At 34.7% G+C, this 16,012-nt stretch overlaps 2 protein-coding genes across 2 annotated transcripts; both read right to left on the bottom strand.

The window, feature by feature from the left end:
- Positions 1–13,536: 13,536 nt before the first annotated feature.
- On the bottom strand, positions 13,537–13,959 carry LOC149210620 (uncharacterized). The gene has a single exon (XM_089399023.1). It carries the CDS (start codon positions 13,957–13,959, stop codon positions 13,537–13,539), a length of 423 nt encoding a protein of 140 aa, XP_089255149.1.
- An 892-nt stretch (positions 13,960–14,851) lies between these two features.
- Positions 14,852–15,277, bottom strand: LOC149210621 (uncharacterized). Its single transcript, XM_089399024.1, has one exon. It carries the CDS (start codon positions 15,275–15,277, stop codon positions 14,852–14,854), a length of 426 nt encoding a protein of 141 aa, XP_089255150.1.
- Between the last annotated feature and the right edge of the window lie 735 nt (positions 15,278–16,012).

Raw genomic sequence — 16,012 nt, forward strand, 5'->3', positions numbered from 1 at the left:
AATGACCATGATCTAAAGACAGTATTATTGTAAGAACATTTTTTTGATGGGAAAAATGACTTCCCTATTTTTGTATAAAGGGTTAAAATAGGACTTACAATGTAATCTGTTGTAATAAATGTCTCCTCTTTAAAAAGAGGAGACATCTACATTAGAGGGAGAGGAACATACTACGGGGAAGGGCTTAGTTGGAGGAACAGAACTGGAATCCTTTCTTCTGTAACATGACATATTGGTAGATGAATAAAATCTTGTTTTGAACATTTCTTTCTAGTTCTTGTCTCCTGAGGAATCTTGTGAGAAGGAGAGGGCCCACCTTCATCACAAGATTCACCCATTATATTTCTGCAATGTGTTAAGTGTGTCTTTCGTTCATGCTTTGTTAACAGTACTATTTACTGAATATCATTTTTGCCTTATTGCTGCAACTCTTTCTTTCCAATCGATTGTTGCAGTGTTTATTTTATCCACAGTTAATTCATGTGTGTTGCATTGGAAATTGAGTTTACAGAGTGAGTTGGCAGCTTGATAATCAGAAACAGGTGCTGAAGATTTCCGCTCTGGGAATAGGGTCCTGTTCTCTATTACAGTATAGCCAGCACTTTCCTTTACAAATTGATTCTTTAGATTACTCCTTTAATGAAATTAAGCATTCTTTGGTAGTTGTCTGCAATAGATTGTTTTTGTTGTAACTCAGAGTGGAGCTTCAGTTTGTTTAAGCAAGGTGTGACTAGTCTTTACTACAACTTTTACTTCTTTTAAGATTGAGTACATATAGTACGCAGTTGCCTTTGAAATAACAAACTTCCCTGGGTTGTCAATTTATGTAGCACTTGGTTGTTTGAATTGATAAGCAATTAAAGTGACCAACACCAGGCACATACTTCACATCTGTCAAGGTGATAACAGCTCCATGCTCCCTCTGAAAAGAAACCGTGCCCACTCTTGAAACACTATACCTTTCATCGTCACCCATCTCTATGCGCATCTTGAGGTCTTTCTCCTCCAAGGTACTAAATAAACTTTTATCACTGGTCATGTTGAATGAGGCTCCACCATCAAGAAACCAACCCCAACCCATCATCGATGACACCATGCATGCGATGAGGGTGAAGTCCATCTCGAACTGAGAGGCTAATGCCTCACCTTTAGATCCTTCTGAGGATCCCTTCTTGGACTTCTTCGATGGGCAATTTGTCACATAATGACCCATATCATGACAATTAAAGCATCTCACTTTAGACTTGTCAACCTTCTTCCCTCCATGAGAAGAATTTGATTTGGAATGAGAATCCTTCTCCTTCCTTTTCCTTGCCTTACTTTCTAAGGCCAGATTTTCTTCATCATCATCCTTGGATAAAGAACCATCTTGTGTGCTCCTCCTAATCTCCTCCTGCATGAGATCCGACCACAGTCGTTCCCAATCTAGCAGTTTCTCCCTTGCATTCACAGAGTCCTGGTAGCTATTCCAGCTATTTGGAAGGACAAGGAGAGCGAGGCTCACCATATCATCATCAGTAGTAGTTATTCCCACACTACTAAGCTCATTTTTACAAGTGGTGAACTTGTTCAGATATGTGGAAATAGTATCGTAGTTCTCCATCTTGATTCTTTGAAGCTTATCCTTGAGCGCCAATTTCCTCTAGTTGCTACTGTTCTGTTAGAGGTCCTTCAATGTCTTCCACATTGAATATGGAGTATCCTTCCCATGGAGACTCGAGACAATATGGTCTCGAACTCCCTCAAGGATGATCCGTCTTTCCCTCGCCACACACCTTTTCCACTGAGCCAACTCTTGTGCATTAGTTGAAGCTAGATTTTGGTTTTCTTGATCAATGAAATCTTTTCATGCTATGTAATTTGAGCTTCCTTCCAAGGCATACTCCAGTTTGAAGCCATAGAACTCCATTGACTAACCTTGAAGTATGAGATGAATTCGATTTGCACCTGCAACCCCCAACTTCAAACTTCAAATTCTCTTCTCGATATACTGTTCACTGCTCCGATAACCTTTTCTCTGATACCATGTAGAAATTCTCATTGTAGATTAACCTGATAATGCAATATAACTAAAGCAAAATACTTTAATCTACTTCTACAATCAAACTTGCGGAAGCTTAATAGATTTGAGCAAGATCAAGTAGAACACATATAACCAGAAGCAGAATCAATGCACATGAAACACAGAGGAATACTTTGGGGAATGCCTTAGCCAAAAACCCCACTATATGTATTTTCATACAAGGTGGAAATACATCAAGATTACACAAAGCTTTAGCTCTCACAGCTAGCTAGCTCTCTGTACAATCCTCCTGGATGCTCACAGGCAAACAAGGATTCTCACAAACCTTCTCCTTAGCCCTCCAAGCCTCCTATTTCCTTGCATTGTTTCTCCTGGGTGATCCAGCTGCTACCAAGTGTAACATTAATCACTCACACTGATCTTACACCTTGTAAATCTGTGCAATCCTCAAGGAACCTTGTCCCTTCCGCATGGATGAGTTTCCTTTATAGGAAACTCATGCAACTAATAGTACAATGTTCCTCTTTAATCTCCACTGGGTCTTTCTCTAAATAGACATGCATGAGTTATTTATGAGAGAATCTTCAGTTATCTAGAGTACACTAGTTTGATGCATGCATGCATTAACTGACTGAACTCACAATTAGTTACTTAAACTGTTTGGAACTAATTTAACTGGACATAACTCAGTTAACTGAGCTAACTAATTATAACTCATCCTTATCTCTTAATTAAGGGATAATCTCCTTAATTTAAGGGATAATTTTTGCATGACTTCAGAAAGACTTCTAGCTTGAATTTCTCCAACTAATTAATCCAAGATGAATTAATTAATTATTTTTCAAGTAGCTGGTGAGACTAAATTGGAATATATTGGATTCTATTTTTATCATTTCTTGTTTCTATTTTAACATAACATACCTGTAGGACATGGTTTCAATGGCCTTTGAGGTGCCATTGCAAATTCTGAATGAGCAGTAACAGAGGATTTTCTGGCAGAAGAAGTTGTTGTGGGAGTATTAGTTTGCTTAGGATCAACTACCAAACCTTGCTTAGAGTTGTAAACCCCTTCTTGGATTCCTCCATCTCCGTTTCTTTATTCTTTACGAACTTCCTTTTCCTTACCAGTTTATTAGTGGACGAAGTGGTGCTCACACCACCAGTAAAAACATTTAAAAATATTGGATCCTGTTCATATATTATGCAAAAAAATTAAATACTTCTACTTAACAAAACCAGCACATGGCTTTGGCGAATTCTGATGTCCACAGGTGCATAGGCCTTACCGTCTTACCATTTTGACTCCCCCAAGCCTGAAAAATTCAAACAAAAGATATCATACTATAACACTTCCAGTATCATCCCTTAGCACCTCCCCGGTAAAGGCACCAAAATGTTTGGGCAAATTATAGACTCATAATTTGATAAAAATAAATTATCAACCGAGGGTAGGTAAGCTTGTGAGATGTTGCACAAAATATATGCAGACTAATACTGTAAGTGCTATTCTAAATAAAATCACAAACACATAGCTTCGAGAAATCTTTTCCTCTATCAATATTTGGAAGCAAAGGCTATGGAGTGGATTTAATCATCCCTCTATAGACCTACTATTGTTGATGCATATCAAGAAAAGATACAAACCCAAACAACAACAATTAACCCAATTCACACATTGCATAACAGAAATGAAAGCCTATTCAAACAACCAAATAATTCATCAAATAAACTCACATTTAACCATCATTAACAAGCTGCTACAAATTAGAAAAGAGAAATGTAAACTGAGTACTAATTCTATTGATACATGACAAAAATAAATGGAAAAAAAACAAATCTGCAGCTATAGGAGTTGTGAGTAAAGGGGGCCCTCCCTTGCTCACAACCCCTTTAACTACGAAAGGATTTACTCAATGAAATTCAGTAGAACATAAAGTATTATATTAATCTAGAAAATATATAGCAATACAGGGTTTGATATATTTTATCTTTCCAACCACTCACTCTCCCCTCTACCCCCCCCTGTCCCTATCCCAATAAACATAAAGTTATTTTATACAAATACATGGGCATAATCTGCCTCAAATTAGAAAATCTAACACCCTGCAACTGCTGACTAACAATAGATGATAAATTTAACAAAAATAAGCATGATGAACTCGATCCATGACTAAAAGCATGGATTGAATAAACCTCGTGAAGCTGTTGGAACTGCCTCTCAATACGACCATCTGAAAAAGGAATGACGGTTTGGGCGGTTTCAATGGAATTTCTGAGGTGACCAATAGGACAACATCCATATTGGTGACTTTCTCAACAAAACCCATGTCTTCATTCTCTTTGAGGCTGACCAGAACATACTCAACCACGAATATCACTACAGGAAATCTCCGCATCTACAAGAAATAGGTGAACTTGCAGGAAATTGCAAAGTAGTTGTAGGAATCTCGGAACCACTTCAGAAAATGGTTGATCTGTGCAAGATTTGGTCAGCTCCTTTGACATTGTAGGTGATTCAATTAGATAATGTTTAACTTCAAAAATATTTAGGAATTAAAGTAAAATGATACATATTGAAATAATTTGCATTCTTTCAAGTTCATTACACCCTCTTGGTGAAAACACACAAAATGTAGTAAAAGAGGGTTTTTAAGGATAAGAAGGGTTCAAAATATGGGGGTTAAGGCCTCAGAAATATTATAAAAAATGAGCAAAATTGGGACTTAAACAATCATCACCATAGAAGTTCCCTTGAGAAAGGGTTATCTTATCTTCAACAACAATACCATCTTCCTGCCAATCCACATATTCTTGGGCATCAACCTAGTGATGTAAGTCCTCTGCTTCTTGACCTTCCACAAAAAATGCCTAGCTACAACTAGTATCATGAATAAGAGCATCAACATTCAGTTGCCAAATTCGAGCCCTACTAAATCCAATGTTGATATTAGAAGGTGTTAGAGACCTTTTATATGCTTTACTTGCAAGTTCAGATAGCTCAAACCTTTTTACCTCTACCCCTGGATTCTTTGTCATCCTTGAAGCTCGATCTAACCTGAAACAGTCCTTGAAAGGCCCAAACACCTTGACATCAAGGGGTTTCAATATATGAGTGATATGAGTTGGCAGTGTTAATAGTTCAATGCCCAAATCGATGCCTACTCGATTTCCTACACAACCATGTGGCTTCCATGGCCATCTAAAACCAGTAGGTGCCTATTTTCAGGCGAGACACCACCTGACACAGATGCAACAAAGTGAAAAATCCAATTCAAGAAGAGTTCCTTTGTCATCCATGCATGGGGATGTGCAACCATGCATGCACCTGGTTCACAATTTTGTATATAGTTTTTAAGTTTATTTTTACCTTTAAATAAATAAAAACATAAGATTGAAGAAATAATTCATTGACACAACAAAGAATAGTGGTCGATGTCGTGCTCCTAGGAAAATATTTTGGCACATGTATGCTCCCTCTCTTGGAAATTACTTGCATGCCACAATTCCTTCTAGCTTGTAAGTCTATTTCGTCACAATTCTAGATATGGTTTGGGGAATAAGAGTATTTCTCATATGCACGGGAAAGGGTCTCATAGAAATTAGACACAATTGCAGGGCATAAATTTAAAACTCTGTCTCTGTCAAGGCCCTCGGTTGTTTGTAACACAAGGTCTAGATGCCTCTTTTTAAACCCACTCCACCAAGATTTTCCAGTAAACCCATCTTTGAAGGGGTTTGGCCTCCCTTGATATATTTAAGCTACTATCGATTTGAGTTGTATCAACTCTAACCCATGTCCCAATTAGGCCATCTCCTTACACCACACAACCACCTCAACCTCCTCCTCTTCAGTCATAATTGTAACTGGCCCTCTACGCTTTGTATGAGTGAGCCCATCAATCCAATAATGTATGCTCGAGGTTGCAATTCCATTGTTTTTTGCAAATGCACATACAAAATATCCCCTAAACTATATGTCATCAATTGCACATAGCTTGTCTTCCTTTGTCCATGTAATAACCCTAGTGAAAATTCCATGTAATAAAATTTAATAAAGGTAAATAATAACCACGGTTGATGGGTTACTTATTCCAAGCTGAATGTTGGACAAAATCCTAGTGATGGGGATCACTTGTGATTGTTTAATGGCTAAGGAGATTGGAAAAGGAAATGATTAAGGCTTTGGAAAGGCAAAATGGCATTTTTTGGCATATTTATTTATGAAAATAATGGAAATTAAGAGAAAAGGTAGGTGAAAGGTCACAGGTTGCATGTGAGGAGAAAAATGAAGGAAAATTATGGGAAAATGAAGGAAATAGAGGCCTCACTCATAAAAAGTCTTTTGAGGACCAGTTGGTAACCTTTATTCAATTCAGTTTTGGAGTTGTCTCAATATTCTCTCTCTCATACTCTTAGATACTTAGAGTTTTCTTGGAGCACTCTTGGAGGGTGTGGCATACTTGGATTTTTGGAGCGAGAAGGCAAAGGAAGAGCAGGAAATTGCAAGAGGGCATCAGAATCAGTATGTACAACGAGATTTTCCTGCGGGTACCGAGTTGCACGTATTGTTTCCTCACTAGTTTTAGCATGCATGGCATATGCATGTGGATTATTGGTCATGATCTATCACTGGCCTGGAGGATTTCCTCAATTGACAGTGGATTTCCTAGACTTGTCATTTCCTAGATAGCCATGGAGATTGTGGGTTTATTTCCTTGTTTGGATTTGGTTGGTTCTCATATTTCCTTAGCTTGGGTTGAGTTACTAGTTCCTGAAACCTTGGTTGGACAAACGTTCTAGAGCCTTGTAACAACTTAGGTTGAGTTCCTAGTCCCGTACCTTGGTTGGAAAAATGCTTTGGAGCCCGAAAACAGCCGTGGGTTGAGTTACTAGTCCTGGAGCCTTTGTTGGAACAAACGCTCTGGAGCCCTGGATGGCTGGAATAGAGATTGATCTGATGATGGTTTGGTAATGTCCAATTGTGAGGTGGAATCACTCTTTGATGGGTTGAGTTGGATGGCCTCTTGAAGCCCTAGATGGTTTTGGATTGATGTGTTTTATGAGATCCCACATTCATGCTTGGAATATGGCATAAGGGTTAATGGATGAAGAGAGATTTGGCTCAGTCATTCTACGGTTGGGTGGAATGTGGAAGTCATATCTCGGGTTTGGATTTTGCATCATCAATATGAGGTTATTTCTTCTTGTATTTCTATGAGTACTATACTGGTTTATATGGTTGTGATTTCATTAGTATTTATGTTGCTATTATGTTGGTTATATACATGTTTTATGACCACATCTATGTATGGCTCTCATCATGTTTCTACTAATAAATGAATGAACAATGTATCTATGACCTAATGTATGAAATGACATTTTATGTGTTGAGGCATAAATGTTTCTTAGTGATTCTTAGCTAATTATGAGACCCTATTCTCATATCTTTTATTTACACCTGTAGATTACATATTTGTGATATGTTTGACAAAATGGTTGTCATGGCTTGTAGGGGTCTAGTCAAGGTCTTATTCAAGTAATTTCTTTTGCACTGTCATTTCCCTATTATCTTACTATTCTGAAGATGCCATTCTATTCTGGGCAGTGGCCTGGGCTCTGGGCCTGAAAAAGTGGTTGAAATCCTAGGGATGCTGGCACAACATTGTGAAAAAGTTTCATGGATACTGACTTGCAGGCATGTGAGAGCGTCTAGAGGTCCTTGGATGCTGGCATGCCTAAAGTGTGAGAACTTCTAGAGGTCAAGTGGTCCAAAAGCTCAGTGGGACCCAGGGGTTGGTTGGAAGAAAGGTTGGATTGGTTCCTGAGGGTCCTAATGTATGTTGAATGTTTGTATGGTGTGTTTTTGTTGCTTAACATGACTTAGGAGGTCAAATAATATCATAGTGGCCTCTTGCCGCATGTTTACCCTGGGTAGCCGATTGCATGGGTAGATGTGGGAGCAGGGTGTTATAGAGTGGTATCAGAGCATGGTTCACCCTCCAAACTTAATGGCCTGTGTGTTGGTCATGCATGCATGTCGGTTGCATGTGTGTCGCTTACGCTTTCATTCCATGTGCTTGTTGCATTTGCATAATGTTGATCACGGTTGTAGTGATGTCACCATGTGGAAGTTGATGTGTGTATTCTGGAATTCATCATCATGAGTGTATGATTGGTTACATATTGTTATATTTCACTCACATGTATCATTTTGTATGCTTGATTACATTCTCGTATGTTTGGTTGCATTCTTGTATGTTTGGTTACATGTATCATTCTTATAGGTTTGGTTACAAGTATTGTTCAGTTATGCTTGATTACATGTGTGTATGCATGTGTGTGGTTGGTTATACATTTCTTATGCATGTTAATGTTTGCATGTGGTAAAGTGTACTGTGATGCAATGGTGTCATCATGGATGAGGTCATGGTATGCATTGTTGATAAGGTCATGCATTGATGACTGGACCCTAGCTAGAATGATGATTGCATGGTTATATGCTTATGTGTTATGTTTCTATAAGTTGTCATGATTATCTTATACATGTATCACACTGATTTTTTGATCATACAGACAAGGTATCCTCCGCGAGCTATACTAAGGTACACTGATTTATTGTGATTTGGTTTAGCTGACATGATATACCTTACAAGAAGAAATATCAAATGGCTAGAAAGATGGTAGACTACAAAGACTCTCCCCATGAATAAGAAGCAGTATGGTGTTGCGAACTCTTCCAATTTGGTAGATACATTGAGAAGCTTAAAGGAAGAAATAAGGAGTTGTAAGGCAAATAATGATAGAATCATGTAGGCACATGAGAAATAAGTAGAGGTAAATGTAGTGATACTTCAAATTTTGTCATATTTGTAGTGATAGGGACCACATCGGATCGGATATGAGCAGGAGGACATAACTAACGGGGTATATGGTAGTAGGTTGCATGGTGGTCATAGGTAAGATAAATTTCACTCAAATATTACATAAATTCTTGAATTGCACAAAATTTACTGAATATGTCTTTAAGGCTTTAAATCAACATCACGATGTGTACCTGTTAAGTCTTACCGGGGTAAAAATGATGACCTTCTATTCTACACACACTCATGAACATTAGTGATTATATATTTCACTCAAACATTACAAACATGTTTGAATTGCACAAAATATGACTGAATCTGTCTTTAAGGCTTTGACTCAACATCATGGTGTGTATTCGAAATGTTTACCAAGGTGAAAATGATGACTTGACATCATGAATGAAATTTGATGTTCTATGTTGGACTAAAAAGAATTCAACGACTGTTGAAAATGTTTAATGAAATTCATTTATGTGTTCATGTTTTGAAACCAATTTTTTCTACTTGCATATCAAAAAATATCTCCTAACAAAATTTGTGTTTTTTCAAATGACAATTACAAAAATATTCCGTTGTGATTTAAGTTTGGCTGAAATTACATCAATAATTAAAGTACCACAATATTGTTGTTGAAGTTAATGGTATAATTTCCTCAAGTGTTGCGCAAAGTTGTGGCCCCTTTTTTTGTTACGTATGGTTCTTTTTTCAGAGGTCAAAAGTCCCAGATAATATGCCCCTGCTTCTTTCCTCGAGACTGTATTTTGCACAACTGGGTGTCTTTTCCCCAAGTTTTTCCAGAGTATAAACATTGGTGCCCCCTTACTTATACACACCCCTATGCCCGCAACAACATAGATGGTTTAGGCATTAGTTTTATTAAGCAAAATAAGTTGAATCCCAGGAAGTTCAAGTTTATTATCTACATCATTATGCTCATTTCCTAAAGATTATGCTTGATTATTGAGAGTTCTGATTGGTCTCTCAAATTCTTAGTTGTAAGGTGATATTCTATTGTCATGTTTTGGTTAGTCTCTCAAATTCTTACTTGTATGGTGATATTCTATCATCAATTGAGGATATACCAGGAGAGTGGTACATGTATTACACTATTGACCTAATTATTTCTGAATCATAGCTCTATATATATAATTACTATTTGTTTAATTATTGAAATCAAAATATGACTTTTTCAATTTAACAATACAACTATTCCAATTTAAAAATAATATTAACATCTCTTTATACTTTTTGAGGCAATTCCTAGTATTATAAAATATTTATAATATAAATTTATGAATTGTATGTCGAATCTACTTAACCATATAGATTTAAGTTAATGAGGGTGTGTGCTTTCTATTCCAACTAGTGGGCTAATGAATAATTTTCTTTTACAAGTATCTTGGTAGATTTAATAATTAATATTATGTGTTTTTAGAATTAGAATAAAAATAACCTATAATATATGTTTTTAATTAAAAATAATATATAATATTATAATATATGTTTTTAAGTTATATAATTAAGTTTAGTTAAAATAAAATTAAAAATTTATATCAAATTTAATTAAATATATGTTATAAATTATAAGTTTATTTTAGATTTTAATTTTTTTAATAAATTTATATGGATAGAAACAATGAGATTAATTAATTATATTAATTTATGAAAAAATTAATTATTTTTTTAAGGGAATGTTTTGTTTTATAAATAAAAAGTCTTTTTTTTTATTAAAAACTTAAAAGTTATGATAATTAGTAATATTTTTTTTTAAACTAGTATAACCATATTAAAAATATTAATGATATTAATGTAGTTGATATAGTCTAAATTTTCATTGAGCCTAGAGCCTCATTTATAAGAGGGATGTGTAAGTTTGTATGTCCATCCCTTCCCTTTAAAAGAAAAATAAAAGTTAAAAATTTTGTTTTAAATAGAAAAATAATGTTGGTCATAATAAAAAGAAATGAATATGGTGTAAAGTAATTAGAAATAAAAAAATGTTTGAGTACGCTGTTTAAATCTTATAATTTGGTTTTAATACTAATTAATATTGACATATACTTAAATATATGTTAATAATAAAAAACTATTTTAATTTGCTTCATAAAATGTCTCAATGTACATCATAAAATGTCTCGATGTACATGTTATCTAAAATATTTTAATGTCAATTGCATATACATTATATATCATTTAAAATAAATTATGTATATATCATGAAAAAAAAAGTTTTATGGTTAAAACCTTTATTTGGTCTTATATAATTATATTTAGTATTCAAAAATACAATTTAAACAATGAAAAATAACACATTGTATTTTATGCTCTAAAGAAGTTTGCATGTGAATAAATTTGATCCCAGATCGTACTTAAGATGGATCTATGTTGGTAAATCTAACCAAAAAAACTATTGCAACACAAAGAATGCCTTACTAATATACACATTTACTTGATTAACCATGCAAAGAAAGGTTATGGGTCAACACTACTTAAGAAAAAAAAAGAATTATAAATTAAAGTTATAAATAATAATGAGGAACTTATCATGGAGGAATTTATTTATTTTTTAACCACATGGTGAAGAATCCGCCCCTCTAGCCGCCAACACAACAAGTCATTGTACTCAATGAGATTTGAACTTCAGTCTCCCCGAGCTTCGTCCATGTGACTTACCATCAAACCACATCTCAAATCTTTAGGTAATTGGTGGGTGGGGAGCCACATGAATCTAATTTTTTTAATTTATTAAAAATAATGGATCATTTTGTTAAATAAATTTTGTTTATATATAAATGAATCACTATAAATAATAATGAAAAACTTATAATAAAGGAATTTATTAAAATTGGAATAATCTCAAATCCTTAGGAAATTGGTAAGTGGGGGAACCACATGGCACGGATATAATTTTTTAAATTTATTAAAAGTCAATACAACCTAACAAACTTTTTAATACATTACAGCGTTTAAAAAACATTAAAACTAAACATATAATGAACATATTCCCTTAAAAATCATTTTAAATTTTCAATTAAAAATAAAATAAAAAATCAACGAATCCTCATCTACTTTTAAATTGAAATAAAAAACACTCCCAAAATACTCCCTTAAATAATGAGTTGAATTTGAATTTTAAAAACAAATACATGACTGGTCAAAATCAAAAGCTAACCGAAGATATCCCCAAAAGCCCCGACCTATTCGCAAAATTACCGTTAAGACAAGAACGGTGACCGTTGTATTCAAAACGAAGCCGAACGGTCCCGTGGGGCAACCGACACGTTGATACAAAATGGGGCCCACGGTATATTTGGGATTAAGGATGTCGACGTCATTATCAATCAGCGGTTTAATCCCCCAAGGCGGCATCTGCCGTGGCGGAGCAGAATAATTGCACGGAAGGAATAAATTTATAATATGAGATTTAATTAATTAAAAAATGAATTGTCCCCAAATATGCCTAACTGCTTCATATTGCGAGGACAAGTAGCCTTCACGGGTAGTTTCCCTACAATCGTTATATGATTATAATGTGCAACATCTGTTTGACCTGTAACGCTTTATCATTATTATTATTAAATTATTTAGTGATATTTTATATTTATTTATAATAAATATGTATATAATAATATATTTAATATTATTTAAATTAAAAATTAATTTAATTTTAAATTATTTTTATTATTAATAATAAAAAAATAATGTATGAATTAAATATATATGTATTTTAAAAATAAAAAATGTTTGATAATATTCTTAATTATGAAGATTTATTTTTATTTTATTATGGAAAATTTTAAATTGTAAATAATTCTGGTTTAATATTATGGGATATCAATATTATATGCATAATATGATACGTGTTGATATATCATTTTTTTTAAATAATTAATTTAAGATAAATTAATTAAATAAATAGATAAGTTATATTTTCAAAATCTCAAGAGATTTACAATAAATAGACAAAATAAGATAACCATAATCTTTTATTTATAGAGTACTAAACACATACATACTACTAATAAATATACAACTATATAACCAACAAAATTGACCACAAAGAAAAACACTACAAATTTTTAACATATTTAATAGAAATTAATATTTACCTTCCTTTTAATAGTTATTGATAATTAAATTAAAATAATATGAAAAACCATTTCAAAATAGAAATACTTATTAACTTAAAAATATATAAAATTAAATATATAAATATAATCTTTTCAGTGCAGATGAATATATTAATAATTTGTTTAAAAACTATGGTTTTGCCAATGACACTATGTATTGAGACAATTTTTTTATTTTTTTTTTTCAGAAGAAAAAGTAGTATAGTATTTATATAATGTTCAAAAACAGTTCTGAATATACAGAAAATGGTGGGCTTTTGTCCCAGATATGGCATCCTATTTTGTGCATATTTCATCAGTTCATCTTTCATTTATACATATAAAAAAATTTTGGACATCATATATTCATATCATCATAGCTAATTTAAAAAACTATCTGGTATATGTAGAATACCTGTAGATTTGAGATAATTATCCAGAAAATAGGGAGCTTATAGCATACCTAATATTGTTGACTTTATATGTCGGGCAAAGAGAATGGTTGTATAACATATGTACAGGGGTCCATAGAGATGCTCAGGTGTCACTTACTGTATGGAGTATGCATTCCTTTCTTTGAAAGCACATCCGCTTGCTCATTTTGATTGCGCTTTATATGTGAGATAGGGAAAGTCGCAGGCTTCCATAGAGATGCAATCCTGTCTAGCCATCCTGTAAGGCTGTCATTTTGTATTTCATGTTTGCCTTTCACATGTTCTATGATTATTTGCGAGTCACCATATACATTTATAGGTCCAATATCCATGAAAGTACAGAATAAAAGCAGACCATGCAGGGCCATGGCCTCTGCCTTGTTATTTGTCCCTTTGCCACCATTCCAGTATATGAAGTATTGGAGATCATTTGAAATACCAATGTAAACACCACAAGCACAAATGCCATCTTTTGTCGCACCGTCAAAGTGAGCCCTTGGGAAGAAGAGTTGCTGGTAGTCAGAGGCAGCCATCTGTTGATTTTTCTATTGGGGCATGATTTGAAGAATGGAGAAGTAATAAGGAATAACCTTATCCATAATACGACCAAAAGTCTCCTTGCTGTTTTGGAAGATTCTTTTGTTTCTCCACTTCCATATGAACCAGATAACGATTAATGGAATGGGACGCCAGATAGATTTTTGTGAACCCCACCATTCATATGCTTATGTTATGGAAGGATGTGAAATTGCAGGAAAGCCAAAATATGAAGCCAATTGCATCCACAAACACTGATATTGTGGGCAATTTAAAAAAATGTGAAAATTATCTTCTGTGTTGGAAAGACAGTTCATGCATATGGCTGGTCCCTGCCAGCTCCTTTTCTTCCATAGAGAGTGTGGAAAGATTTTCCGGGAGGTTTCTCTTTGTTGTTCTATCAATGAGAGATATATGTCTCTTACTAATATAAGGGACCTGCCTTTCTTTGCCTGCCATTCAATGCAATCTCTGTCCTCAGTTTTACAAAAACCTGCATTCCTCATATTGCAAATAATTCTATTCCATGGGCAGCGATTTCACCTTCTAGGCCCAGTTCTCTATATGTTTTCCATTGTGAAATGGCATTCTTCCATCCTTCTATTACTTGTGTCCAGTAGAAAAAACCTTTTCGGTGGAGGAGCGAAAGAAGCTGTGGGGCGATTATTGGATCCATTTCTACTCCCTTGATGGCATCAACACCTATAAGGATGTTGTTACCAGTTTGAAATTTCCATATGAAGTTCCTGCAGAAAAAAGGAAGAATCTTTTGAAAACTTCTCCAAATCGCCGAACCTTGAGAGGGCCATTTAAAACTGTGCTTGTACCAATAGTAAATATCATTATTCCCAAGGTATTTCATTTTAATAGCTTGACTCCAGAAGCTTTTTAATAGTTATTGTATGGAGTATGCATTCCTTTCTTTGAAAGTACATCCGCTTGCTCATTTTGATTGTACTTTATATGTGAGATAGGGAAAGTCACAGGCTTCCATAGAGATGCAATCCTGTCTAGCCATCCTGTAAGGCTGTCATTTTGTATTTCATGTTTGCCTTTCACATGTTCTATGATTATTTGCGAGTCACCATATACATTTATAGGTCCAATATCCATGAAAGTACAGAATAAAAGCAGACCATGCAGGGCCATGGCCTCTGCCTTGTTATTTGTCCCTTTGCCACCATTCCAGTATATGAAGTATTGGAGATCATTTGAAATACCAATGTAAACACCACAAGCACAAATGCCATCTTTTGTCGCACCGTCAAAGTGAGCCCTTGGGAAGAACAGTTGCTGGTAGTCAGAGGCAGCCATCTGTTGATTTTTCTATTGGGGCATGATTTGAAGAATGGAGAAGTAATAAGGAATAACCTTATCCATAATACGACCAAAAGTCTCCTTGCTGTTTTGGAAGATTCTTTTGTTTCTCCACTTCCATATGAACTAGATAACGATTAATGGAATGGGACGCCAGATAGATTTGTGTGAACCCCACCATTCATATGCTTATGTTATGGAAGGATGTGAAATTGCAAGAAAGCCAAAATATGAAGCCAATTGCATCCACAAACACTGAGATTGTGGGCAATTTAAAAAAATGTGAAAATTATCTTCTGTGTTGGAAAGACAGTTCATGCATATGGCTGGTCCCTGCCAGCTCCTTTTCTTCCATAGAGAGTGTGGAAAGATTTTCCGGGAGGTTTCTCTTTGTTGTTCTATCAATGAGAGATATATGTCTCTTACTAATATAAGGGACCTGCCTTTCTTTGCCTGCCATTCAATGCAATCTCTGTCCTCAGTTTTACAAAAACCTGCATTCCTCATATTGCAAATAATTCTATTCCATGGGCAGCGATTTCACCTTCTAGGCCTAGTTCTCTATATGTTTTCCATTGTGAAATGGCATTCTTCCATCCTTCTATTACTTGTGTCCAGTAGAAAAAACCTTTTCGGTGGAGGAGCGAAAGAAGCTGTGGGGCGATTATTGGATCCATTTCTACTCCCTTGATGGCATCAACACCTATAAGGATGTTGTTACCAGTTTGAAAT

The sequence above is a fragment of the Pinus tabuliformis genome, chromosome 1_2 (assembly GCF_031772625.1).
Source record: "Pinus tabuliformis cultivar Carrire ecotype Pingquan chromosome 1_2, CPIR1, whole genome shotgun sequence".
Taxonomy (NCBI): domain Eukaryota; kingdom Viridiplantae; phylum Streptophyta; class Pinopsida; order Pinales; family Pinaceae; genus Pinus; species Pinus tabuliformis.